The sequence below is a fragment of the Microtus ochrogaster genome, chromosome 18 (assembly GCF_000317375.1).
Source record: "Microtus ochrogaster isolate Prairie Vole_2 chromosome 18, MicOch1.0, whole genome shotgun sequence".
Lineage (NCBI taxonomy): Eukaryota > Metazoa > Chordata > Mammalia > Rodentia > Cricetidae > Microtus > Microtus ochrogaster.
The window spans coordinates 44,998,598-45,025,531 of NC_022020.1; the positions used below are offsets into that span (position 1 = coordinate 44,998,598).

Below are 26,934 nucleotides of genomic sequence, written 5' to 3' on the forward strand. Positions count from 1 at the left end.
TCAAGGTCCAAATCAGGAGCAGAAGGAGAGAGAGCATGAGCAAGGAACTAAGGACCGCAAGGGGTGAACCCACATACTGAGACAATGGGGATGTTCTATTGGGAACTCACCAAGGCCAGCTGACCTGGGTCTGAAAAAGCCTGTCTCTCTGAACATAGCAGACAATGAGGACTACTGAGAACTCAAGAACTCAAGAACAATGGCAATGAGTTTCTGATCCTACTGCACGTACTGGCTTTGTAGGAGCCTAGGCAGTTTGGATGCTCAAGTTACTAGACCTGGATGGAGGTGGGGGTTCCTTGGACTTCCCATAGGTCAGGGAACCCTAAGTGCTCTTCGGGCTGAGGAGGGAGGGGGACCTGACTGGGAGAGGGGGAGGGAAATGGGAGGCGGTGGCGGGGAAGAGACGGAAATCTTTAATAAATAAATAAATTAAAAAAATAAAAAAAAAAGACTTTGGAAATGCTTGTTCCCTAGGTTCCACTGGATTGTTTTGGAATAGCATGTTCCTGCCTACCTCTGCCCATTAATGTGGTTGCCTGGTTATCTCACCGGTGGTATTTTAGGAAGTTGTCTAAGAACTTGGCTGTTCCTGCCTTTGGCTGTAGAATCTCCATAACTTAAAATTTGGTTTCTTGATGACACAGTCTGACGTGTTCATGTTCTGAATCTATTAATAGCTCACCAAAGGCTTGTAACAAAACACACAAGACTCTGTATTGAAACTACATGATTAACTGCCTGATTTTCCTCTCGTGCCTTCCCATTAACTAGCAGAAGAAACATAGCAGGTGTGCATAAGCCTCCTTCGCCTACCATCCTTGGAATTTTGAAAATACAAGAGAAAGAACAAACAAAAGAATCGTCATGATAAAATGTGGTTAGAACCATAATAACAATATTTTTGAAAAGTACATTAGAGTTTACACAAAAATTTTGTCTGTGGTATAATACACGCTTTATAGAAAACATATGCCCTCAAAGATATGTTTATGTGCTAGGTCTACTTTTTGGAAACTGTTATATTTTAAGGACTCTCTGATACGTTTCTATGTAAAGGAAACCATTTTCTTTTTTAAAATAAATACTTTACTTTCTCAGTGAAAGTAAGGTTTGGATATGCCAATTTGCCTCTTAAAAATTTAGGATTCTTCTCAAATTATAAATTTTGAAATGAATATTTGAACGTTTAAATATATTAGACATAAATCTTTGTGAGTCAAGACTGTAGCAGGTAACAGATTGCACAAATAATTCTGCAGGGAGCAGGGAATTTACAAGGTTCTTCCTTGTAAATGTTTTGCTGTAAAGATACCATGGCCCAGACGGCCCAAGAGAAAGCATTTAATTGGCGGCTTGCTTAGACGTTCAGAGGGTTAGTCCATTATCATCATGGCAGGAAGTAAGCATGCATGTCACTGTAACAGTGACTGAGAGCTTTACATCCTAATCTGCAGAAAGCAGGTGGGGGTGAGGAGTAGGAGGTACCCAAAGCCTACCTGCAGAGACATTGAGACACACTGCATGTCCTAATCCTTCTCCAAGCAGTTCATCGATTGGAAGCTAAGCATGCAAACATATGGACCTATGGGGGCGTTCTCATTCAAACCACCAGGCAGAGTGTGTAATGCCTCAGTTGTTCACTTTCTCAGGCCTGTGATGGAAAATGGATGAATGGAGAGGATAGTGTTTGTATTTGTGTCACTTTTCAAAAAAAGCAAAATTAGGAGTTCACAGATAATGTAGTCATACTCATTATCTATTGTCATAGAGTATGGCCAGTTTTCACACTCACTAAGACACATGCTTATTTTTATTAATAAGAATTTGGGGTCTACAGGGGTAAAAAAAAGTCAAGGGTATGGTAATATCTGGGGTGAAGTTCAAAACTGTTCATGTGTATTTTATTTTTGTGATGTATGACTATAAACACAGCAATCATAGAGACTTTATTAGAGTAGAAAACACAGGACTCAAAGATATGCTTATGTGCTAAATTTACTCTTTATAACTCAGCTATACTTTGACCATGAAATGTTATGTAAGGGATATAGTTCATATTATTTTATCCAATGTTTATGGAAAAATTGATAAGAACTAGATAGAGTAGTAGAAATAGAGGGTAATATGCTGGAACATATCTATCTTTCTCCCTCTTTATGGTTCTCTTGTGTTAGTGTGTTTAATATTTAAAACAAGAAATTTTCATGCAACAGAGAGATCTGTTTGAAGATACACCAGACATTTTCAAATACCAGTAGCACTTACTTTTACAAAGAAATTCATTCATCATTGTTGTGTGTAAGTCCAAGATGGGTTTGTGGTTGTGGCACAGTGTGTGCGTGTTTGTGTGTGTGTGTGTTGGAGGACACCTTGTGTTGTCAGTTCTCTCTTTCCGTCCGTTTTTACTTGTGTTCTGAAGATCACACTCAGGTGATCCTGATCTTAAGCTTGTATCCTAGAGTAGCAAGTGCTGTTACCCATTGAGCCTTCTCATTGACTCTGTGGTTTGCACTTCTAAAAGCAGAGAACTTAGTATTGTCAACTTCTGGCTGCGCCTTTCCAAACTTCATTGGCTGGAAAACCCTGACATGATAGAATCAGTACTGGTTTAGTTTTCACAGTCTGCAGAATACTCTTCCTCCCGTATGATGGACAGCCTTGACAACTGTAAACACCAGTGGTCCTGTGTGACTCAACTGCTGAGTTTTGGACAATCTATTTTTAAGGAATTGCATTCGATCCCAAAGTACCCTGTGAGGAAGATGCTCTGCTTCTACTTGATTTGCTGCTTAGGATATTGAGTAATTGGTCTAAGACCATCAATGGACTCAGATGCAGAGCTGGCCAATTTCAAAACTGTTGCCCCATAAAACTATAAAGTTGTAAAACATTATCCACACAATTTTAGTTTGACCCCCAGTGCCCACATGACAGCTCACAACCATATGTAATCCAAATTCAGGAGATCTGATGCCCTGTTCTGGCCTCTGGGTACCAGGCCTGCATACGGTGCACAGACAGATGTTTTAATACATAGAGGCATAGATAAGTAACATTTATTGTTCTTGTGTAATCCTAACTTTGACTAGGTAGTGTAAATGGCATTACTATTGTGTTTCTTCTGTAACTTGTTTATTGATGTGTAGGGCTTGGCCCTAATATTTGACTATCTGTGTGTATTGCTCTCTGGTCAAGACATCATTTTAAGCCCTTTGCTCACATCCACATTTAAAAATAGCTACATTGCCTGGTGGTGGTGCACACCTTTTATCCCAGCACTTGGGAGGCAGAGGCAGACAGATCTCTGTGAATTTGAGGCCAGCCTGGTCTACAAAACCTAGTTCCAGGACAGGTTCTAAAACTACAGTGAAACCCTATCTCAAACAAAAACAAAATTTAAAAAGCTACATCATAATGCATAACGTGAAAACACAATTTATTTAAATCACCAGTGTCAGTGTTTGACTTAAAACAATAGCTTAGCTTCTCATTACCTTTATTATTTTCAACAGGATATTCATTCAGTCTTTCTGAGTTTTTAATTTATATTTAAAACAAGAGAAGTGTTTTCTCATTATTTAGCTATAGATGATAGCAGAGAAATATAAACTCAAACAGACTGGTTCAAGTCAGGTTTGTTGACGTCACTACAAAGGAGCGTGGATAGGGTGAGTGTTGTCTTGTGACTGTTGATATTTAAAGGCATCTGGTCTGTACACATAGATGCACATTTAGGACAGTCAAAATATATTCAATTGTTGTCAGCTCATCCCGTCTCTGTCTCTCTCTGTCTCTGTCTCTGTCTCTCTCTCTGTGTGTGTGTGTGTGTGTGTGTGTGTGTGTGTGTGCTTGTGCAGTTTCGCAAACTTGAGAATCACTGTATCACTGTTCTGGAGAAAGGCATGGAGCGTGGTATCAGGCATGCTAGATGAGGCTGCACACATGCACAGAAAAATCATTCTCTCAGATCCTCTGTATGGATGACATACTGATAACTCTGACTGTACTTGTTCATAGCTGTGAAGGAAGATTAGTGTTGTTAGGCTTTAGTTCAGCCCCATTTTACACAATTGCAGAGCACAACAGCTTGTAACCCACAACTTCAGCTAGAGTTTGCACACCTCTTTAAGATATGCTTCTAGAAATGGTATCTTTAAGAGAAAAAGGGAATGTGGGATGGTATTACTGAAATGGCACATTCTGTCAATTAAAAGATGCTAGCCCATCTTACATCCTCATCAGTTGCACTATACCTCTTCTTCTTACAAGACATTTGCCATTGTGGATGTTAACACTCTTTATGGGCAATGTTCTTGATTAATCTTATTGTTTCTTTGCCACAGTTTTCATGTCTTTTCTGCATTACATGTTCATAAATTTTGTGCATTTCCTCATTAGTCTTTTAGTCATTCAATAAATATATAGTTCTATAACTGTAAAGCTTCATAACTATATGAATATACATAGGTTAATTCAGCAACACCAATTTTGTGAATGTGAAATTTCACCAGTTTTGCTTAAGACCTTTATTTTCAAATGTGTGCATCATGTTGAAGCTCTCGTGGTACCCCTGGCAACCAATTTCTTCCCCAAGTCTCCAGATGTAACCACTATTCCCAACATTGTAAACGTATTTTCATTCATAGTTTTATAATTTTGTTAAGTATGTGCATCCATAAAAGCATAATATTGTTTTGTTTTTTAAAAGATGACTAACTAGAATCATACTGTAGATGTTTTCTAGAACTTTCCTTTTTAAAGTCATAGCATACACCAATTTATACAAAGCAACAGCAAATGGCCTTGTATTGAGCAAAGTTTATCCCGATGCTTCTCGTTTCCTCTATTCAGTTGCTCACCAGGTCTATGCATCATTTCATCTTAATACATGCAAAATTTGACTGAATATATTTTTCAGGATAAAACAACACAAATCAAGCAGCAAATTTAGAGGTAGTCCAAACAGAATAATTTATTTCATAGGGAAACATAATGCATAGCCATTTCTTTTGAATTCCTAAGGAATTTAAAGATTCTTTGTCTCTTCTAAAAGAGCGTTGGGAACTACTATGATGTAGAGAATGTTTGAATAAGGGTTTAAAGTCAAAGCTGGCCAACGTTTACTATATGATGCTGTCATTTCAACAATAAGATTAAAAGGGATACAATTTTAAATTTTTGTAGCACAAATAATTTAAAAATTCACTATACCAATAAGTGGAAATATTTATATCTATTTTGTGGTCTTTGAATTCCATATTTAAGTGTTTCAAAAGTATGCTTTATAGTAAAGATGTCATCAATAATAATTTGACAGATTTTACTTTTCGTATTTATCATATCTCATGCAGTATTTTAGCCCACTTGTTACTGGTCAGTTTTTCTCATCATGAATCACTATACATATCAAACAAACATTCATAAACATAAATGTATATACATTCATATATACATTACAAAATATACATGATGATGTATATTGATATGTATGGCCATTAATGGAACTGGATTTATAGGTGTGTGTTTATAGCTGTGAAATAGTGAATTCATATCTATACTTCTTTGGAATCTCATGCTCAACTACAAATAGCATCGAATTTTATGTATGTACTTTGCTGTTGAAACAGGATTATTTTGTTTGTTGTAGAGGTCCAGGATATTATTAATTTAGGATATAATTCAGTAAAACATGACTTGAATTCTAAATGAATTCATTCTGCAGCAGAATGTAGTAGTGGGATCTGTCATTTGTATGCATTGTTCTACTAATTATTGAGCTAAGCCAGAATGGAGTTATACACATATGGGGTGAATTCTGTATGTGGGTTACATTGAAAAGTTCCAGAAAAGTTACTAGACCGAAAGAAGGCATGAGACAGTCCTCTGTAGTTTTATTTCCTTTACTGAACTTTACAATAAGGGAAATTCACTAGGCTTTAGGTTAGAGAGAAAAGCCTAACTATTTATAAAGTACTTGGGGAGCATTTTTAAGGGATCAGTACAGGGGTGGTTTGTTTCCTGCAGGAATTTATACTTGCTTAGTGTGCTTTTAATAAATGCCGTGACTTTCAATGGACGGCATGTTAAATGTGAGGTAGAAAAGGTTGCATTAGCTTCTATGTTAGTGCTGCCTCTGGGCTAAGACACTCAGGCCATCTCACCTGTCCAACCTCAACTCACATTCTTGGTTGAAACACAGCACCACCAAGTGGAGACTAAGTATTCCTATTCCAGAGCCTGTGGGGGACATTTTTCATTTAACCACCTCAGCCTGTAACTCCAGCAGCACTAGGGCATCAACACCTTCTTCTGGCTTTCATGAAGCAATCTATTGTGGAACTAAAGGCAAGTTTTTAAGGTACTGTGAGAAGAAAAATAGATGTAGCCACTTATATTTCAAAATGTTATGTCAGGGAAGACAAGCTTACTTTGGGATGTTCTCGGCTTCATACGGGAGAAGAGTTCTCCACAACGAGAGCATCTGTGTAAGTCCCCAGTCTTTAGTTAGTAGTATAATCTCTCAGGGACTCATTTTCTTCACTTGAAAATTTTAAGTAGAAACTGAATAGGTGTTTTCCCCCTCCATCTCTTGTGAGTTTATGTTTGTGAAATAAAAGCGTGGTAAAAAGACAAAGGTTATCTCAATTAAGCAACCTCTTTAAACTTTCTCTCAGATGACACTTGTTAAATCACTTGTTAAACAGCTTTGGAGTTAAATGAGTCCAGAGAGAACTAATTTAGGGTAACACAACTAATAATGTAACCATATACTATATATTTTGTTTGTTTGAGTAGATCTGAGAGTGAGCATTCAAGGCTAGTTACCTCCTGAATTCCTGGAAATGTCTGTTGATGGCTTGAACAGCTGAATGAAGTTTTGCACAACCATCCCAAGCTCTAAATTCTTAACCAAACTGTGATGTCTTCCAAACCCTTGCCTACCAGCCATCTTTCCAATTCCTACCTATTATGTTTTCAGTGTTAAAGTGGTCAGGTCTTTAGAAATGAAACTAATCCCCATGGTGTTTCTAAGAATCATTTCAGACACACATCATGCATTGTTGATTTACCGAACATCAAGTCCATGAACTATGGAAGAAATGGAGAATAAATGACACTGAGATGTAGGGAGGTCAGGTGATTTCCGGCTCTCTGAGAAATCAATGTTTCCTATAGATGTTTCATCTCCTAGAGAATAAACACTGATCTGCTCTTAAGTAAATGCATATTCCAGAAACATCCTCCATTAAATGGCTACATGTATAGGTCACTCATGATATTTTCTAGTTATTTTTAATCTTGAGAAATAATTTTTTGTGCCCATAATTGCTTTCGATTTATACATTCGTGAGTTGGTTTTCAGTAGAGCTTCTGTTCCACGGAGTATGTATACACTTAATTTAGATTTAATCCTGCATTCACCTTCTACATATTTATAGCAATTCCTCTGGTAGTGACATTACTCCAGAGCACATTACTCAGAAAGTCATAATTAATTCCCCACTGTGTCACCCTTTTATTTCTGAGGAAATGAGTGTGAGGTGGCATTTGATTATTTCTTTGCTTATTAGTCAGGTTGATGATTTTCCTAGTTCATCAACCATATGGTTCCTTCTGCGCGAATGTCCTATCTTGAGACTGGAAAATATCCTATTCTATTACCATGATAACAGGACCATTTAGTTTTAATGTAGTCATTATACATTTTACAGATAGGTTCTCCATTCTATCAAGGGGAATCGAACTCAGGTTCTGGTACTTGCAAAAGCACTTGACTTGTACTCATCCAAGCACTTTACCAACTGAGCTATATCCCCTACATCCCTCCCTGCAGCCCCGAATCCAACTATTCAAATGAAGACTTATTATCAGTCAGGAGGAATAGTTATAGAAGCATCTTGATAATGTCTATTCATTACTTTTAATAAATGCTAGATGAAGATTAAGGATTCTTTTGGATTCATTTGTTCATTTTCACTGCTGAGGTTGGAACCGAGGGCCACACATGTGGTATGCAACACTCTGCCACCGAGCCATACTCTTAGCCTTCACATTATTCTCATTCCGATTAGAAATGTGAAAAATAATTTATAGGTTATTTTATTCATAAAGAATAGAATCAATATCCAAAAGTTTTCTAACAATGGAGAACTTACAAAACTAAAGAGTCTACGGTTATTTTAAATAAAATCTTGAGTAGAAATAAATTGCCTCCACTGTTCTTCTCCATTGTACATAAGATAGAGGCTACAGGTACAGATTTTGCCTATTTTACAAACATCCCATGTAAATCTCTTTTTTCGGGTTTCTTTTTAGTGTTTCATTTCCTTTTCACACCATAAAAATATATCCACTACTATTGAAGTTACAAAATCTGTATGTGTGAGTGATGAATTTTTATGTTGGATATTTTCTTTCATTCAAACTGAAATTCCCTTTGGCATTAAGGAAATACGGGACTAAGTAGTGGGTGTAGGTAATCTTTTGATTTGAACTATAAACAAGTAATTGCCCATATTGTGGGATAGTTATTGTATGGGATTTGTTTTGTGTTCCATAATGGCTACTGCATGCTCAGGGTTCTGAACTACGAAATGCTAATTCAGACACTCTTGAACTCTTGTTCAAGAACTAAGAACTCTCGTATATCTAGGCACATAACTGAATTCAACATGAAAGATAATGTGTTTTTCACACTTATAGTCTGTGCTAATTGGTTCCCGTCTCCTTTCTTCATAGTGTTACTGTTCCACTATCTAGATCCATTTGACAATCATATTGTCATTTTTATGTGTTTCTTTTCTTTTTTTTACATGCTATAATCCAAGCACCAATACATTATGCTTTTTTTCTACAGTGCAGACACAAACAAGGCGTACAAACATCTGCTTCATTTTAAAGGTTACTTTGAACCAGAAGGTAAAGAAATTCATTTTAGGAATGGCTGGAAGATTCATTTCAGTTGAACCAACACATTGTTCTGTGTTTGAACATCTATCAAGTAAGGGCTTGTGTTTATTAAATATTGGGGGTAGCTATGAGAGCCTCCTTTTTTCCCCACACTAGCTTTTGTACAAACAAAAGAGTTTTGTGGGTTTCTTTGTGTTCTTTTGTTGCTGTTATTTTGTTTTGTTTTTAAGAATCAAAGTCTTACTCTAAAGTCCAGGCTAGTCTCAACCTCATGGTGATCCTCACAAGAATGGTTCTCTGTTAGTATCCCTATCCTTTCCTATTTCAAGTCACCCTATGCACAGGAGTAATGTTTTCAGTGTTCGTTGCCATGTTTTAGGATTCAAACAACCAAGTCCCAAGGAGAACATCCAACTAAAATGATGGGAGTGACAAGAGAGGAAACCAGTTTCAGGCAGAAATGGTCACCATCACTGGGCTGTGAGCACATTTATCATATGTCTGAGGCCTGAAAACATCTAGGATACAGAAATGAAATTTACTCTGAAAATTAATGACTGGAAGTTCCTGGCCCTTTAATAATACTTACTCTGAGAATTGCTACTGTCCAGTAGAGGCCTAATTTGCCTCAGCATGGTGACTGCTTTATGGGTGATTAAGAAGAACAAACACGACCTTAAATATTTATCAATGATTTTGATGAAAGATACCTTTTCTACCTGAAATTTGGAGCCCAAACCAACCCCTGATGTCTTGTCTTGACACTTCTGTGTTTACAAATTTCACTGAAAGCTTGATGTCTGGGGAATGTCCTCTATGGCTAGATCAGCATGGAAGACCTCTTGGGTTTCAGAACGTATACTGTATTATATCGGTTATTTAGGTCTATGATTTCCCAAGGCTGCATATAAAAATCAGCATATTGCATTACTATTTTAGCCTCTGCAATCGTTGATGAAGTTTATATAAAATTAGTGAACAGATAAATATTAGGAGGCCAAAAAAACTATTTGTTTGTGCTTGCTTAAGAAACCACTCATGTGGGAAAGAGTCTGTGAGCACAAGGTTTGTCTCTCTCACACAATAAACAAGCCTTTGTGACCTGTTAATGCGAGTCAGAATGGAGATGGGAGAGAATTATTCAAGAATTTGAAATGGAAAAAACTACCACTCACCTCATTTTGCTGTTATATTGCAAATGAGAAAGGGACTTAATATCCACAAAAGTAAATTTTTATTGTTTAAAGATACTTCAGATTGTTTTCTTTAAAAGTAGAAAAAAACTGCAAAGAATTCCTTGCTGTATGTCTTGCTGAATTTCTGAATTCTAGCCTACTAGGCAATGCGTAGTCTACACTTGATAAATCCTATTAAATAAATGAATCGACTGTATTCATTTGACCTTTAATTGACTCCTGAAAATACGTTGCAGCACTTTTCCATTCTCTGAGTGCCGATGCTATGGTCCTAAATAGTTTGCTTCACTAATCTTGTTTCCATGGTAAAACGAATCTGCATCTTCTCTCTTGGGGTATGTAGGAGGTTGGCAGCATCTCTGTCGATTGTGAGGTCACCAGTAAGACCTGGCAGTGATGTGCGCTTCTCCAACTGCAGCTGTGCAGCTTGCTCCGTGGTCTCATTCAGCTGCGCTGAAAACCCAGAACTGGCCTGGAATGGCACGAGATAGGTATCCCAAGAGTTCATCACCATGGTGAGCAGCTCCCCAAACTGTCCAGTGACTAACACTTACTAACGAAGGGCATCACTGAACACACCAGCTCATTAAATGCTAGCATGGCGGGGGCGGGGGGGGGGGGACTTGAGAGTCACCTTTTGTTTGTTGAATGTTAAAGGTCAATTCAAGCCATTCCATACACCCAGACTCTCCTTCTGACCACCCAGTATGGAACACGTACATTTTTCTCATTTGAAACAAAAGAGATCCATATTGTGAGTGACTTTCCGCAACCCTGATGAGGAAGGCCCAGGAATGTTCCTTAGTTTTGCTGTTGATTTAAACAACAGCCCCAGCCCATGTGTTTGATCCTCCTGCATAACACTTCTGATTTCTTAACCTTACCCATGCAGGTTAGATAGGGACAACAGCTTCCCCTGACTAATGGAAGCAGGGCTTATTTCTAGATTTTCTTCAAAGACTCCTATAGTAAGGGAATTAGTTTTTTTTTTTTTTTAAGTATAAAAGCTATTCTTTTTTTTCTCCCCTATCAGCCTTAGCTTTTCTTTCATTCTATCTGTTTCTGGCTCCCTTTCTACTTTGCAATTGTAAGATCCTGGGTTCAATTTTACATCCTTTCTAGAGAGCATCATTTATTTCTATGTTGAAATTTTATCTCCCACAAATTTTCCGGTTTAAGAAACCCCCTAGAGCTTTATGTGTCTACTTGAATTCTGCATGTGGAAGTCTCACAGACATGCCAAACCTAGTAAGTCCTCCCCAGAAAACCGTCATTCTCTCCACCCACCGTCCAGTTCATCGCTAAGGTCTGGCTTTGATGTCCTTGTTACAGACTTGCATTTCCCCCCGTCTTCCGTACTTAAGCCAGACACTCCCGGGTCACCCTGAATCATTCCGTGGCCTGCCTCCCTTCTTGTTCAGTATTGAATCTCTGACAAATTTGGGTGATTGCCCTCTGGTTTTGGGTGGAAGTCCAAAATAAACCCGAAATGTGTTGAATTTTCTCCACGTCTTCAGTCTAGCCCTGATGATCTTGCACCTGGCCTATTGGGAAAGATTTCAAGTTGGTCTGCTTCATTCCGCTTTCATCTCCATCTCCGTTAAGGACCTTTTCCAAAAAACAAAACAAAAGAACAGGAATAGTTTTCTTTGGGGTTGACATCAGATCATGCTGCTCACTCTAGGCTTCCAATTGCCCTCCAAGCAAAACTGAAATGCCCCGCAGTCCTGAGGGGTACCTGCTTGGTGATCAGCCATGTCGTCTGTATATTTGGTTTCTCCTGCCATTCTGTGATCCCTTCAATGTGTGACTGTCACACTAGATATGAGTTTCTAAGCTCAATCTTGGCTTGTCTTTAGGTTTTCCTCACTGATCGACTTCACCCTCAGACCAACATTGCAGTGTCTTCCTGCCTCTGCATCTTTTAAAGTGTGCCTGGACCTGTATACAATGTGTGCCCCCACAACACACACCCCTATATACAACTTAGCCAAATTATCTGTGTATATACATAATCTTAAAAGCCAATCCCTACTCTAAGCCTTTTTAAGTCAAAAATATAGCTTAATGTTTTTTTTTTCTAAAGCACGTTACAGAATCAGAAAACTATTACCATTACGTAATTTTTGGAATTTTTCTGACTAGAAAAGGAAGTTTGCTTCCATTAAAAGTTACTTCCAGTTCCACTTTCTTGCCCAGTCCCTGGTAAAGACAATCCACCTTGCGTCTCTAAAGATCTCTTTATCTACAAGAATTCAACAAAACAGAGTCGTGCCTGAGATGCCTTTCTGTGATGGCTTTCTCTCATTTTGAATGTTTTCAAGCTTACTCATGTTGAAGCTATACTTACTGTACTTCAACACTGATGAATAGTACTACATTATTTCCGCAGTTATTAACCTATGAGTCATGACCCCTCTCGGGGGGGGGAGGGTTGAACAGCCCTTTCACAGGGGTCACTTAACAGATATCATTCATATCAGATAGTTACAATTTGATTCAAAGCAGTAGCAGAATTCCAGCTATGAAGTGGCATTGAAAATGATTTTATAGTTGGGGTTTACTGCAACATGATGTGCTGTATTAAAGGATTGCAGCATCAGGAAGGCTAAGAACCATTGCATTCTATGAACATACACTTGTGTACTCACTCATCAGTTGGAAGACATTTGTGTTGCTTCAGTCTTTGTATTATTTTTTTAAATATATTGCTAGCATCAATATAAGATCACAAGGTTTTATGTGGAGGCAATTTTCATTTAACATGGGTACAGACCTAGGGACAGAAATGCTAGATAAAAGATAACTTATCACAGGTATTTTTGAAGGAATGGATTACTAAAGCAGTATTTCCTATACCTACGGACAGCCTAACACTCTCTCTACTCCCCTTTCATCCCACTTTTATTGAAAATAGATTGGTTTACCTCACCTATATCCTGATTATAGTTTCCCTTTTCTCTACTCCTTGACTTTCTCCCCACTTACATCTGGACATATTCCTTTTTTTCTTTTTCATTAGACTGTAAATAGAAATAAAAAGGATAATAATAAAATAAAATAAGATAAAATGAAAACTGATGCATCAGAATTGGACAAAACAAAACAAACCACCAAAAAGGAAGAAGGAAAAGAGTATAAGAGAAGGCACAAGAAGCAGAGATCCACTCATTAGCACACATGAAATCCATAAAAAAACTGTAAATTGAAGGCATACTGCATGCATGAAGGACCTAGTGTATACCTATGCAGGCCCTGTGCATGCTTCCACAGTCTCTGTAGGTCTTATGAGCTTTGTTCATGCTGATTTAGAGGCCCTTGTTTCCGTGGTGAACCCCAACCCCGCTCGCTCTTATACTCTTTCTTCCTCCTCGTTCCCAGGGTTTCCTGGTCTGACAGGAGGGATTTAATGGAGACATCCCAAATAGGGCTAAGTGTTCCAAGTTCTCTCACTCTCTGCACAATGTCTGCTGTGGGTGTGTATTTGTTCCCGTCTGCTGCAGGAAAAAGCTTCTCTGGTGATGGCTGAGCAAGGCACTGATCTATGAGTAAAGCAGAATGTCATTAGGACTCATTTTATTGCTGAGCTCTCTTAGTAGAACAGTAGTGTTTGGTTTTACCTTCGGTCCCTGGTTATCCAGTCTCAGGTATTAGTCACCCCAACAGTGTTGGATGTGGGTTCTGTGGTGGTTTGAGTAACAGTGACCCCCCCTCCCATAGGCTCATATATTTGAATGCCTGGTGCTGCTTGATAGGCATTAGGAAGCAGGGCATTGTTGGAGTGGTGTGGTCATGTTGGAGAAAGTGTGCCACTGAATAGAAGCACAAGGAAGTATAATGGAGCCAAGTCGGGGCTCAGGGAAATAACATGTTTAAAGAAAAGCCTAAAGTTACATGGAATAACGGGAGTGGTAACCTCAGGGTGAGACCCCACCCAACTAAACTTCCGATTTGTGAAAAAGAATTAAAGGATGACAGGCAGAACACCGTTGTAGATCCAAGGGTTTTTGGCTATGTTAGTGTTTATATTTCTTCGTACTAAAGATGCTGGAACATAGGCACCAGTTCAGCATCTCCATGTTCAATGAGTTGTTTAAGTTTTGTCTTCAGTAATGGACCTTGCTGTCAGTTTGTGGAGCGCATCTTATAATTTTGGCAGCAGTCTGGGTTGTTTGGGGATTCTCATAGGACCCATTTGGCCAACAAATCCATTAAATGCCATGAAAAAAAATATTGTCTTCTGCTGCATCCTTGATTTGTATCTTCTAGGAGCGATTTCCATTCTTCCAATCCTCACGTCTATAAAGTTAGAGCATGCATCATTTATTTAATACACACAGATTACTTATTGTTCCTCAAGTTCAAACATGTTCTTACCTGACTTGTAGGCGACAGGGGCAAACATACTGTTATAATTTTAAAGTGTTTGCTATTGTGAGTGTGAAATGTGCGCACTGACTTCCTTTGGTGTCATCTAGCATCCTACATGACCTTTCTGTATGACCCACAAGCGTCTGCTAAGGAACTGTCTCTTCCCCACGTGTACTCTCTTCTTCATATATTCTCACCATAGGTCTTATCTGAAATGCTGTTTCCTTAGGAAGGCTTTATTGGGTCACCCTCTCTAGGCCGTCATTACCTTGCTTGTTTCCATAATGATTCTTTCTACAATTTGTAATTTTTGAAGGGTATTCATCCAAATCCATGATTTTTGGGGGGGTTGGTTGGGGTCTATGCCATTATATTAGTATCCTAGATTCATGAAGATAGGAATTGATGTGTTTTCATCATTGAATCCTGTCTTAGTTGGGGTTTCTTTTGCTGTGAAGAGATCACGACAACTCTCTCTCTCTCTCTCTCTCTCTCTCTCTCTCTCTCTCTCTCTCTCTCTCTCCTCCTTCTTTTTAAATAAACGTTTCTTATTTTACATACCAATCCCAGTTCCCACTCCCTCCACCTTCCACAGCAACTCTTACAAAGGAAAACATGTAATTGTAGTGACTTGCTTGCAGTTCAGAGGTTCAACCCGTTATTATCATGATGGGACACGCTGGTGTGCAGGCAGACACGGTACTGGAGAAGTAGCCGAGAGGCCTACATCTTCTAGGCAACAGGAAGCATATATGAGACCTTAAAGCCCACCTCCACAGTGACACATTTCTGCCAACAAGACCACATCTACTCAACACCTCCCATTAGTGCCACTTTCTTTGGACATCTATTTCCCTTCAGACCCTTATGCCACATACACAGCTTGTTGAATGCCAGCTCTCCAATAAGAACACTCATGAGGAGGGCTACACAGTTGCAGGAAGATGACAGGGGGACAAAATGGAACAGAGTGCGTTTTGGTTGACTGGTTACAAACTAACTATAACTATAAATTCAAGTTTATATAACTGGAAGAATTGATCACTATTAATATGCATTGTCTCTAAATTAAAGATTCCAGAGACAACCCAGATGATTTACTAATATAACTATAAGCAATGAGATTACAATAGAATGAATGAACACAAGTATATGACGATCAGTCTTGTCACCTAATACAAACAAATAGTAAATGGGATAGCTAATCCCAGTCATGAAGCCATCTGACATTTGGGACAGCACTTTAGGACAAGAAGTTCATTTTCTCCCATAGGCACAGACCCTGTCACATCCATTTGTTTCTTCAATACATTTTGTCATGAGACTCATGTATCTATCTGTGTGTCTGTGTGTTTGTGTGCCTGTGTGTATGTTTGTGTGCCTGTGTATGTGTGTGTGTGTGTGTCTATATGGATGGTTGTACATATGTGTGCTTATGCATATGGAGGCCAGAGTACAGCCTTGGGTATCATTTTCCAGGTATTATCCATCCAGTTTATTTTTGCAACAGTGTCTCTCACTTGTACTAGACGTCAACAGATAGTTTAGTTTTTCCAACTAGGTATCCCCAAGGATTTACCTGTCCCTCTTCATCCCATCCTCCGCCCCAGCATGGGGATCCTAAGTACGTGCTTGCCACCATGCCTACTTTTTCACTTTGGATGTAGAGACTGGGCTCATGTAAGCACTTTGCTGAGCCTTCTCCATGGCCCCAAGAAAAGAGTTTCAGTCAGTTCTTAAATTCCTATCTCTGTTGCGTGTTGGGGGGATCATCGGGAGAGCATAATGGTTTACAGGAAAACGGACAGAGAGCATGTGTTTCTCCGCTAGATGAGGAAGCTGTTCTTGTGTAAGTATCATGTAAATAAAATACGACTGTGTTGAAAGAGCACAACACAAGAAGCCAGCATGAGGCGCCCTGCAGTGAAATCGGGAACTCTGGCCAAGAGAAGATAGAAAAGACAGAAACCAAAGAGGCTTGTTCCTAAATGCTAACCACATAAGCGAGTCAGCCCCTGGATGTCCCCCTCCTGGCTTCATTCTGACGTCTTCCCCTTTGTGTCACTCTTTCAGCTGGACTGACGTTGTATGTCCTTACAGTTGCCACTTCTCATCTGTGTCCATGTTCAGACTGTGAAAGCCCCCTGCCCCTGCCCACAAACCTGGGAACAGCTGTCCCTTCTCAGAAGTTATCTCACCCACGGGACCATCCCCGCGGCAGGTTTTAACCCTTGCATAGACCTTAGAACCACCTGCATTCTTGTTAGACAGATATAACTTCACATTGTTCTGTTTGGACTCAAGACATCTTAGCAACACACAAACCCCTTCCTGCTTTCCTTGTTCTGGTATGTGTTTTTGGTGTAGGAAGCTCTCCTGTGAATTTAATCCAAAACATTCATTTGATAATTAAAATATTCATTCCCCAATCATCACAACTTCCAACTCATGTCAATGAGAATTTGCCTGTTGTGTGCTCTCCACAATAAGCCTTTCTTAGACTGAACAGCACCCATGTAAACTGGAGCTAAGTCAGAGTCCTTGACATTTCCAAGCTTAGATGTTTCTACCTGGACCTGGGCTTCCTCTGATTCGTCAACTATGGGAGCTGGAAGGATGTTCATAACGAAGAAAACATTCTTTGTTGACTAACAGTATTGTGGGTATTGTTTGCCAGGTGATTAAAGCAGACACACTTTCACAGGCCAATTGTGGGTATGGAAAAGCCTCCTTCACAGAAACTACTTATTTCCCAAGGCTTGTACTAAGCGGGCTTCATCCTATGCAATCATCTCTCTTTTTTTCTCCAGCTTTGGCAATTAGGTGTCTGTCCAGGAAACTCTTAGGCTATATTCCAGTTTGTTTTCTACTCATGGAGTAAAACATAGACAGAAATCAAGGAATAGGCAATAGTACAGAAATCAGACAATTATTAAGCAAGGTATACTTTTTCTTCAGATAAGAGGCATCTTCTTTCCTGACAATGAAAAAGGGTTTCTGGTATTGAGCCCTTGAAGCCTTCTTCACAGTGGACTGAAGCCTGACCTCTGCTTGCAAAAGCTGGTACTAAGAAGTTTTTATTTCTCAGTAAACAAGGGGTATTTGAGTGAATAGAGTGGCTAATAAAATTAACACACATCAGGAAGACAATTATATTTCATTTTAAAAACACACATAATAATTGTTTATTGCTATTAAGAAATAAGTTATTAAATGTGAAAATGAATATAGAATAAAAGATCCAAACGTGTAAGTTTGTCTACACATATATAATATTCCATGATACATTTGCATGTACATCGAAAAGTATGTATGTATGTGTGCATATGTATGTTAATTGACTAGAAATAAATCTGTACTTCTATTCATTTATAATATCTTTATTTTGGATTTGGGGATGATGATTTTCTTCTTTCTTTAACTGTATACAATGTTCAGTTATTAAAAATTTTAATTGTTATGTTCAGAAGACTTAAAAAACACAGAAGAGAGACTCAAAGACAAACTAAAAGCTTAAAGCATTCTCAAAATCTTCCATGGGAAAATTATGGGGCACCTACAACTGTCAGAGCTTGTGGATGAAGCCCTCAGTTGACTTGGACAGTCAGCTAAGGAGTCCAGCCACACGAAACCATTCAAGATAAAGGTCAGAACCCTCTGTGCAATGTTTTTCTCCTCTCATTGTGAGGGATAAGGCCTGGCCTTGCTGTTGATATCAAAGTTTGGATGTCTACCATCTGTGAGGTGCTGTGCTTGACATCCAGTTCCTTAGTGCAGAATTTTTTAAAGATGAGGATTATTTGAAATAGCAATCACATGGCAAGCTTTGCTTTCTGCAGTTTCCCAAAGGCAATGTGCATTTGGAGCCAGGCTTCTTTGGTTTGAATCCTGTCATCACCACGTGCTGGTTTGTAATCTTAGGACGCAATAAATCTTTTGGAAACCCACTTTTTGCAACTATAAAACTAGTGAATTAGCGAGTGTGTTCCAAGATCAATGTGCAGATTAAGTGAAGTAATACATATAAAGTACTTGCCACATAAGAATTGTATTTTTTGTTTGCATGTGAATGTTTAAAAAGTTTTTTAAAAATATAAGTAATTAATATGTAGCTTGAGCGTGCAGGTGATGGTTAGATATTTTGTCAAGGACACAAATTAGGTCATTTGAGAAGAGGACACTTTAATTGAGAAATTATCTCCATCTCATTGGCCTTAGGTCATGTTTGTGGGGTATTTTCTTTATTAATGATTGTTGTGGAGCAGCCCAGTCCACTGCGGGTGGTACTACCTTTGGCAATTGGTCATGGGTCGTAGAAGAAAGCAGGCTGAGCAATGCAATAAGCAGTGTTCCTCCATGGTCTCCACTTCAGTTCTTGTCTCCAGATTCCTGCCCTGGTTGAGTTCCTTCCCTCAGTGTTAGACTGTTGCACTGTGGTCCAGACATGTAAGCCAAACAAACCCCTTTCTCCCCTTGCATGGTTGTGGTTGGTATTCTAGCACAGCAACAGGAAGTGATTAGGACGAGTAGAAAGTAGATGGGACCTCGAGAAGAAATGTGCACTAGGAGAAAGGTTCAGTTCAGAGAGAATGATGATTCCCAAAGTGAGATCATAGAAATGAAAGACAAAGAAAGTCGATTTCAAAGGAGACAAGATTATTGGGGTGGAGTTCTAAAATGGTCTCTCTACAAGGGGTTACCTAAGCAGAGAGTTATAAAGGCAGAAAACATGTACTGGTAATATTAGGAAGATTGGAACGAGGAAGACGTGTTTAGGACATACTTGGTTCATTGACTGGCGTTGTTATCATTGTGCTGATTTTGTTCAGGCATCCATATGGTTGAAGTTTCACGTGTGTATTTTCTCTTCATTGCTTAGGAGACACTGTCTAGCAGCATGCATCCTAAGTCTTTGGCTCTTAACATCTCTTCTCCCTTCTGTTAATTTGCCTGAGTCTTAGGTGTGGGGGTTGTTTTGCAGATGGTTCATTTGGGGCTTGTGCACACGAATACCTTTGAATTTTGACCAGTTATCTCTGTCCTTAGCTCCATCTGTTGCAAAGAGAAGCTTGCCATTCCTAGATAAAGAGCCAATGGCTGTGGAAAAGGGTCAATCACTTTCCTTCAGGGCTGTGTAGGTTATCTGAGCCCACGTGATCTGTCCTGGACACAGGTACATTTGTGTATTGCTGAACAAATTCAGGAGGTTGTATACACACATATTTATATAGATATAGATGGACGTGTAACAGTAATAATTAAGGAGGAGATCAGGAGTTGTGTAGGGAAGCATGGAGCAATGTGAGGAATTGGGAGGGGGTGAAGGGAGTGAATGATATAGGGTATTCATGTATGAAGTACGTACAAAAATTAAAACATGCTGAGACAACAAGAAGTGTGGCAGTGAACAGTTAGGAATATTGGAAAAATCTGGCCATCCCTGTAACGATCCTTGGGCCAACAATTTATGGAGGTGGTGTTGCCATTGGGAGTTTGAGTGAAGATGGAATGGCCAGTACCATAAGCATTTCTCAGAGAGCAAATCTAGAATGATGTTTTAAAAAAAAAAATCTTGGAAATTTGGAACTTTTGATGTTGTTCCTCAGTGTATGAATTTTAAGCAAGCCATGCAACATTTCCAGCATCCCGTTTTCTTGATTTTAAAGCTTTGGTATTCCCAACTGATTTCTAAGTGTCTTTCTATTATTATCCTTTTACGATTCTCTTTGAAATTCTTTTGGCTGTGAAGGAAAATAGCATGACGTTTATAGTCTGGTTGCTTCAAAAGTTTCCTCAAGATATTACTTGGACATATAAGGAAGGCAACACTGGAAAAGCCTCGTGGAAGAAATGAAATTTGGATTTTCCCTGGATGAAGTCATAGGCACAGTGAATACATGCTCTTCAGAACAGAGAATTGATATGTTCTCTTTTATTCCAGAAGAGAGCAATGCATTGGGTTAAGAGCAGATGTCTCTTGAGTAGAGATGATTGAACAGGCTTCCTAATTGAAGGCATGAGGCTACAACTATCCCGAAGCCCTTGGCCTCGGAAGTTCTCAGTTTATTTAGACTGAAACACCAAGGAAGGCAATCAATACTCTAGATGTTAAGGTCTTTTTGATTTTGAGAAAGTAAATGCTCTACACAAAGGCAGGGGTATTCTTGGAAGAACCTGACATCTGTGATACATTAAGATGTAACAATGCATTAATTGTTATCCTAAAATATTTCAATATAATGTTTGTTCACACAGAACATTTGTTCATTATGTTCACATTAGATTTCAGTAGTGAAAATGAAACGAGAGAGACAGGCAATAGTTTCTCATATGCAAAAGCTTCCCATAGCCTTACCATGGGCATCTGCATCAACACCCTTGTGTTTATTCTCTGAGTATATAAGGGAGACACTGAAATGATCAAGTCAGAAAGGTCATTTTCTTATGATAAGAAAAAACACAGCTATGTATGTGTCAGAAATGAATTTCTGTACAAGTTTGTATATTTACAAGGAATATACAATTGCATGAAAGGTCTCTTCCGATTTTGATTATAGCAAAATACTATGTTATTTGATGAAAACACAAAGCAAATTTGAAACTAATTCTTTAGCCCTGTTTTATGCTCGCATTTTAAGATACATTGCTTTACTCACAGGAGATAATATGCTACGTCAGCAGCAAAAATGCTATAGAAAATAAAGTCAAATAATACAAATGCAGATGACATCAGCTATTTGTCTAAGACATTTTTACAACCACATACCGATGCCAAATCCTTTACACTTGTGTTTAGTATCTCTCTTTTTTTATAGTATGCATTATCTTCGATCAGTAGACTGGTTTGTCCAAGACACACAAAACAGTAGGCACTGTTTTGCTCCCTAAAATATTGTTCTTGTATTCCACCACTCCCAATTTAATAGGTTCATATTATTGTTTGTATACATTTTTCCATTTCTGTCTCGTTCAGGCATCTTTTTTAGATTGTTGCCTGGAATCTATATCTTTTTCACCACCACCCCTATGCTTCACCTCAAGAGCAACAGCTCATATCATAGTATCCAAATCCTCCACTCAAGGCATTTTATATCCTGAAATCTTTATGACTTTATCTTATCATCCAAATCCTTTTAATGCTAAAATTTAAAATTATTCTTGTTGATAATAACTATGTATTTATGTTCTTAGTTTCCTGTTTATATGTGTGCATATATTAAGTAGGGTTAACTCAAGCTAATTAGTTTAATGTTTTTTAATATTTGTATTCCATCCTAGTCTTTTACTTAACACAGCTTCCTGCTCCTCCCCTCCTGGTTCATCTATTTTGTCTCAAATTGAATTTTCTTCTTCCTTAGGTTGACTGGTCTTCTGCTCTGTACACATCAGTTTTTCTTTTTTCGTCTTGCCACTGATGGACACTAAGACTGACAAGTGTAAACAGTGCTACATGGGAGTGCAAATACGTCTCTAAATTAGTTATTCTCAATCTATGGGTGACAACCCTTTTGGAGAGGTCAAACAGCCCTTCAATAGGGGTTGTATATGAGGTAGTCTGCATATCAGATATTCATAGTATGGTTTGCAACAGTAGCAAAGTTGTTTTTTTTTAATGAGGTAGCAATGATAATTTTATGGTTTGGTGGTCACTGCAACATGAGAAACTGCATTAAAGGGTCGCGGCATTAGGAAGATTGAGAACCACTGCTCTAACTCATTTCGTTTCCCTGATATTCATGAGTGGAATTGCTAGATCATATTTTATTACTGCACTGTCACATAGCCATAATATTTAGTACTTAATGAACAGTCAAACCATATTCTCCATCGAGACACAAGTTCAACAAACTCACTGAAACTTTACATAAAAATCAAGGAAAGCCTGAGAAGGAACCACGGAAGAATGGGCGATGGCTTGATGGAACGAGAGTAACGTCTTTCTTTCTTTCTTTCTTTCTTTCTTTCTTTCTTTCTTTCTTTCTTTCTTTTTTTAGATTGACTGATTGATCGATTGATTATGTATACAGTGTTCTCAGTATTTTGTCTGCATGTATGCCTGCAGGCCAGAAGAGGGCACTAGATCTCATTACAGATGGTTGTGGTTGCTGGGAATTGAACTCAGGAACTTTAGAAGAGCAGGCAGTGCTCTTAACCTCTGAGCCATCTCTCCAGCCCGAAAGTAATGTTTTTCTAGGTTAAGAGTAAAATAATCCCTGAAATAAAAATCACCCCAGGAAGAAGAAGCAGGAGTGTCCTACTACTTCTGAGCCCTGTAAGTCGTCAGTTATGCCTACCTAAGCTGTTCATCTCTTAAGTAGCCTCAAATCAATTTGAATAAATGAAACAATCTTGATTCACTGAAGCAGCCATGTTAAAACATCAATGAACCAAATCGGTGTTCTGGATGTAATTAGAACAGGTCCGTGGCAGTATTAGTGTACCTAAAAGGAGAGCAACATTTGCGGTCGCTTACAAAGCACCTGAACTTAGAGGAAGATGCAGCAGAGCCAGCAAACAAGAAGTATCAGCCTATTTTTCACATAAGCAATGCTAAATAGAAAAATAGGGAAATTCTTTGTGAAAATTCTTATTAATGGTGCCTACATGTAGAGATGTTGTGTATATATGTGTATAAGTGTGTAGAGGCCAGAAGATAAACTCAAAGCCATTCACTTCGTGTACACATGGGTGTAGGTGGAAGTATGTGCATGAATGTGCATATGCATGCATGCATGCGTGTATGTGTGTGTGTGAGAGAGAGAGAGAGAGTGTGTGTGTTGGAAAGAAGGTGTGTATAGGCCAGAATTCAGCATCAGATACCTTCACCGATTGCTCTCTCCCTTATTTTCTGACATAGGTCTTACCGTGGGACTCTTATATGCCACAGAACTAACTGGCAAGCCAACTCCAAAGATACACCTGTCACCTCCTTCCTAATGCTAAATTCTTAGCTAGCGTTCTCCAGGAAAGTGCTACAACCCTGACCTTTTAGATAGATGCTGGGTAATTCAACCTCAGGTTCTCTGTGCTTGAAGACCAAAAATTTTATCCCTAAGTCATCTGCCTAGTCCCATCTAAAAAAAAAATTTTTTTTTGAGATAGGGTTTCTCAATGGTCTGCAACTGGCCATTTAGGCAGGACTGGCTAGCCAGTGAGCCCCAAGGATCTGCTTATCTCCATCTCCTCAAATAAACATCATCAGTCTGCAGTTTATACAGGGGTTCTGGGGTTCAAACCCAGTTACTGTGCTTATGAAGCAAGTACTTTGCTGAGTAATGGCCTCAGTCCCCTGAAATTTTTATTAAATTGTGAAATAAAATAATTAATGACAAATGCCCATTACAACAGGTAGAGAAAGAAACGACTGTAAAACTTAAGTTTATTCTCTGATGCTATCATGCGAAATTTCAGAATAACTCTGGAAAGTGCAGAAGTGATGGCCATGCAGTGCCACACTGTGCTGTGATTTCCCATGAGCTTTGGTTTCCTTCTAAGTTGACGCTAAAGCAATTCTGTTGAACACTGGGCTGTTTGTGCAGAGAGGTTAAAAGGGGGTTATAGTTTTTCACAGCTTGTAAAACCGCAGTGGAGATAAAACAATCTATTTTGCTAATAGGAAAAAAAAAGCGACTTTTCTGTGAAAACACAGAATCATCCATGATAGTATCTTCAATGTTACAGACCAAGGCTGCAATCCTTGTGTGCCATGGTGTCATGGTAGAGGTTCACGGTCTCTGATGGAAAGTCTACAGATTGATACTTGGTGCTAAATGTGCCTCAGAGGGAGCTAGGGCTGGCACACGGCGTCAGACTGTAGCTAAGCATTGCACGAATGAGTCACCCTTTATAATTATTCTAACATGTTTTCCTTTTAAAACTGGCAATCTTGGCTTCTTAAAAAAATTCCTGTAGATAAAATTCTAGTTACACCAGATCACCTATATTATGGTTTCTAATTCTTAGTCAAAGAACTTGTAACAGCAAAATAGACATTTCAAGTTATACTTAGTGTGTTAATAGAGGAACATGAAATGCAATGTTTGTGTATATTCAACACATTTGTCATAATTATTGGAGTAAATGTATCAGGGAACAGGTATAGAGTGTCTAGTAGCAGACCCCGGGATAAGAATATTAAGTGTGTTTTCAAACACCCCGCTGTCATTTTCCTGTGGATTCACAATAATGTTCTTACAGCCCCACTGCTAATAAGAAGTTACACTACTCCAAAATCAAATTCCAGATCTTTTCTATGGAGCAACAAACTTTACAGGATATGACACTGCATAACATAGTCAGGAACACTTACATGAATTCAGCAGTTTAGAACCTGTTGAGTGTGCCTCAGATTATGAATTCAGAATTTGAGTTAGCTTGGTGTGTTTGCATGAGATGTCACGTCATGATTCTTTCACCAGTCATGATAAGGGATGAGTCATGGTAAGGGATGAGTTAATAAGGATGATCTACTAATCTATGACACAAGGATCCATAGTATGGATCAGTTTCTAATTCAACACCACCCAGTCTCTTTATGTATCGATGACCTATGTCTTTAGTACCTATTACTTTGTATATTTTAATTTATCATTCTATTTATCATCAAACTACAGCTAAGGCAAAACATTTAAGAGTCATTGTGACTACTTTAAAATTCAAGAGAATCATAGACGTACATACATCTATATTATTCACATATTATTCTAAAGGTTCTTTAGGTTAAAATTTTATTCCTGATGTAATTGGGGTTGCAAAATTGGAAGAAAGGTCGAGGAAATAGGATGCAGAAGGGGTGTTGGATTGGGCCATAATTCTTCAGAATCTTATTACAGGTATGAATAGCTCAAAAAATTAAATTGGTTAAGAAATTTCTATTTGCTCTAGAGCATCTCACAGTGAGAATTTGATAAAGAATAAAATGAAGTAGCATGTACTTATCCCTTCATATTTCTTGACAGGACATTTAATGCCCTCTAATAATGAGGTAAAATTTACATTTGAAGTTATTAGCTGCATAAATAGAAAACATAGTTATATATTTTTGGTTACTGAATTAGGCAATACCTATTTGTGTATTATTTTGTATCTTTCTATCTACTAGGAATGAAGAAATAAATCCATGTCTCTTTTAAAACAATGCATGCGGTATTTTCTTTAAAAAAAAAAACTCCTACGCTCATCTAAGGAAAATGTATTTTTTTCAGAATAATTTCAGTTCTTAATCTTCAGTTTTGTAAGTTTACACTTTCTGAAAGAATTATTATGCTGCTTATATATGAACACTGAATTAAAATAAGTCATACACTTCATGTGGTTAATATGAAGCCAAATTAGCAACATTATGTAAATAGAACTGTTGCTGAATAGTTCATACTTCAGGAAAGTATTTCTATAAAAATGCCTGCTAAGGTGTTAACATGGTAAATTATATATTATTTATAGATTGGGTTATATACTTAAATTATAAACGTTAAGAAGAACAACTTCTGACGGTTCTTTGTGGAGTATTTTCCTAGTTATGATGCAGTTTATATATAGTTCAGGAAGGAAAGACGCAAGTGCCTAGGCTTACCCTCAACACATAACAAAAATGCAAACTGGTTATTTTTATTGGCCCTAGCCTTGGTTTGCAGTTTCTGAATTTACATGCCCAATTAGATAAGTTTAAAATTATCTGTTAAAATTCTATGACCTGAAGTGATAAAATAATAAAAAGTTTCTAACGTGTTTAGTGGAAAGTTTAAGCCATTTTCTATATTCATTTCAGTGCTCTACCTCATCATGTGCAATGATATTTTATATGAATTATTTCACTAAATAGAGGTTGTCAAGAAGTTGGACTGTGTGGTGCCTGCAATTAAAAACTGCTTCGCTATTGCTGGACATGTTGTTCATGTTAGTGACCCCATGGGTCTCCCAAAAGTCAGCCTTTAACATTCCAGAATTTTTACTGTGCATCTGTTGCTGGCGTCTTGCCTCCCACCCACACAGGCTCAGCCTAACGAAATGGAGTTTCTGCTAGTGCAGTAAGTGCATCAAGATGAAGTCATACTATGAGAAGGTTGCAAAGCTGGCTTTGCAGGGAGTTTGTGTGCACATTTGTTAGAGAAAACAGCACGTGGGTGTGGAATCTGAAACGTAATTTCTAGATGGTATTTCTTACATATCTTTTCATGTTATGTGTTCCAGATGGGCTTTATACAACTCAACGAGGACTTCATATTCATTGAGCCATTCAATGATACAATGGCCATCCTAGGTCACCCACACCGTTTATACAGGCAAAAAAGGTCCACAGAAGGAAAAGTCAGAGAGAAGCCAGCTCTTCACAACCATCCCTGCGGTGTCATTTCAGGTAACGCATCCTGAAAAGATTTACGCCAATGTGTCCCAGAAAAGGAGTTTTGAAGCATTCTGTCTCCACCTCTCTACTTCCCCTTCTCCCAGTGTGCAC

The 26,934-nt window shown here is 38.4% G+C and overlaps 1 protein-coding gene across 1 annotated transcript in view; it reads left to right on the forward strand.

The window, feature by feature from the left end:
- The window catches only part of Adamts19 (ADAM metallopeptidase with thrombospondin type 1 motif 19), a 177,927-nt gene that overhangs the window by 13,702 nt on the left and 137,291 nt on the right, over positions 1 to 26,934 (forward strand). The window contains exon 3 of the mRNA XM_005356385.3: positions 26,670 to 26,835. Coding sequence (XP_005356442.1) covers positions 26,670 to 26,835 — 166 coding nt within the window. The remainder of the gene's footprint in view (positions 1 to 26,669; positions 26,836 to 26,934) is intronic.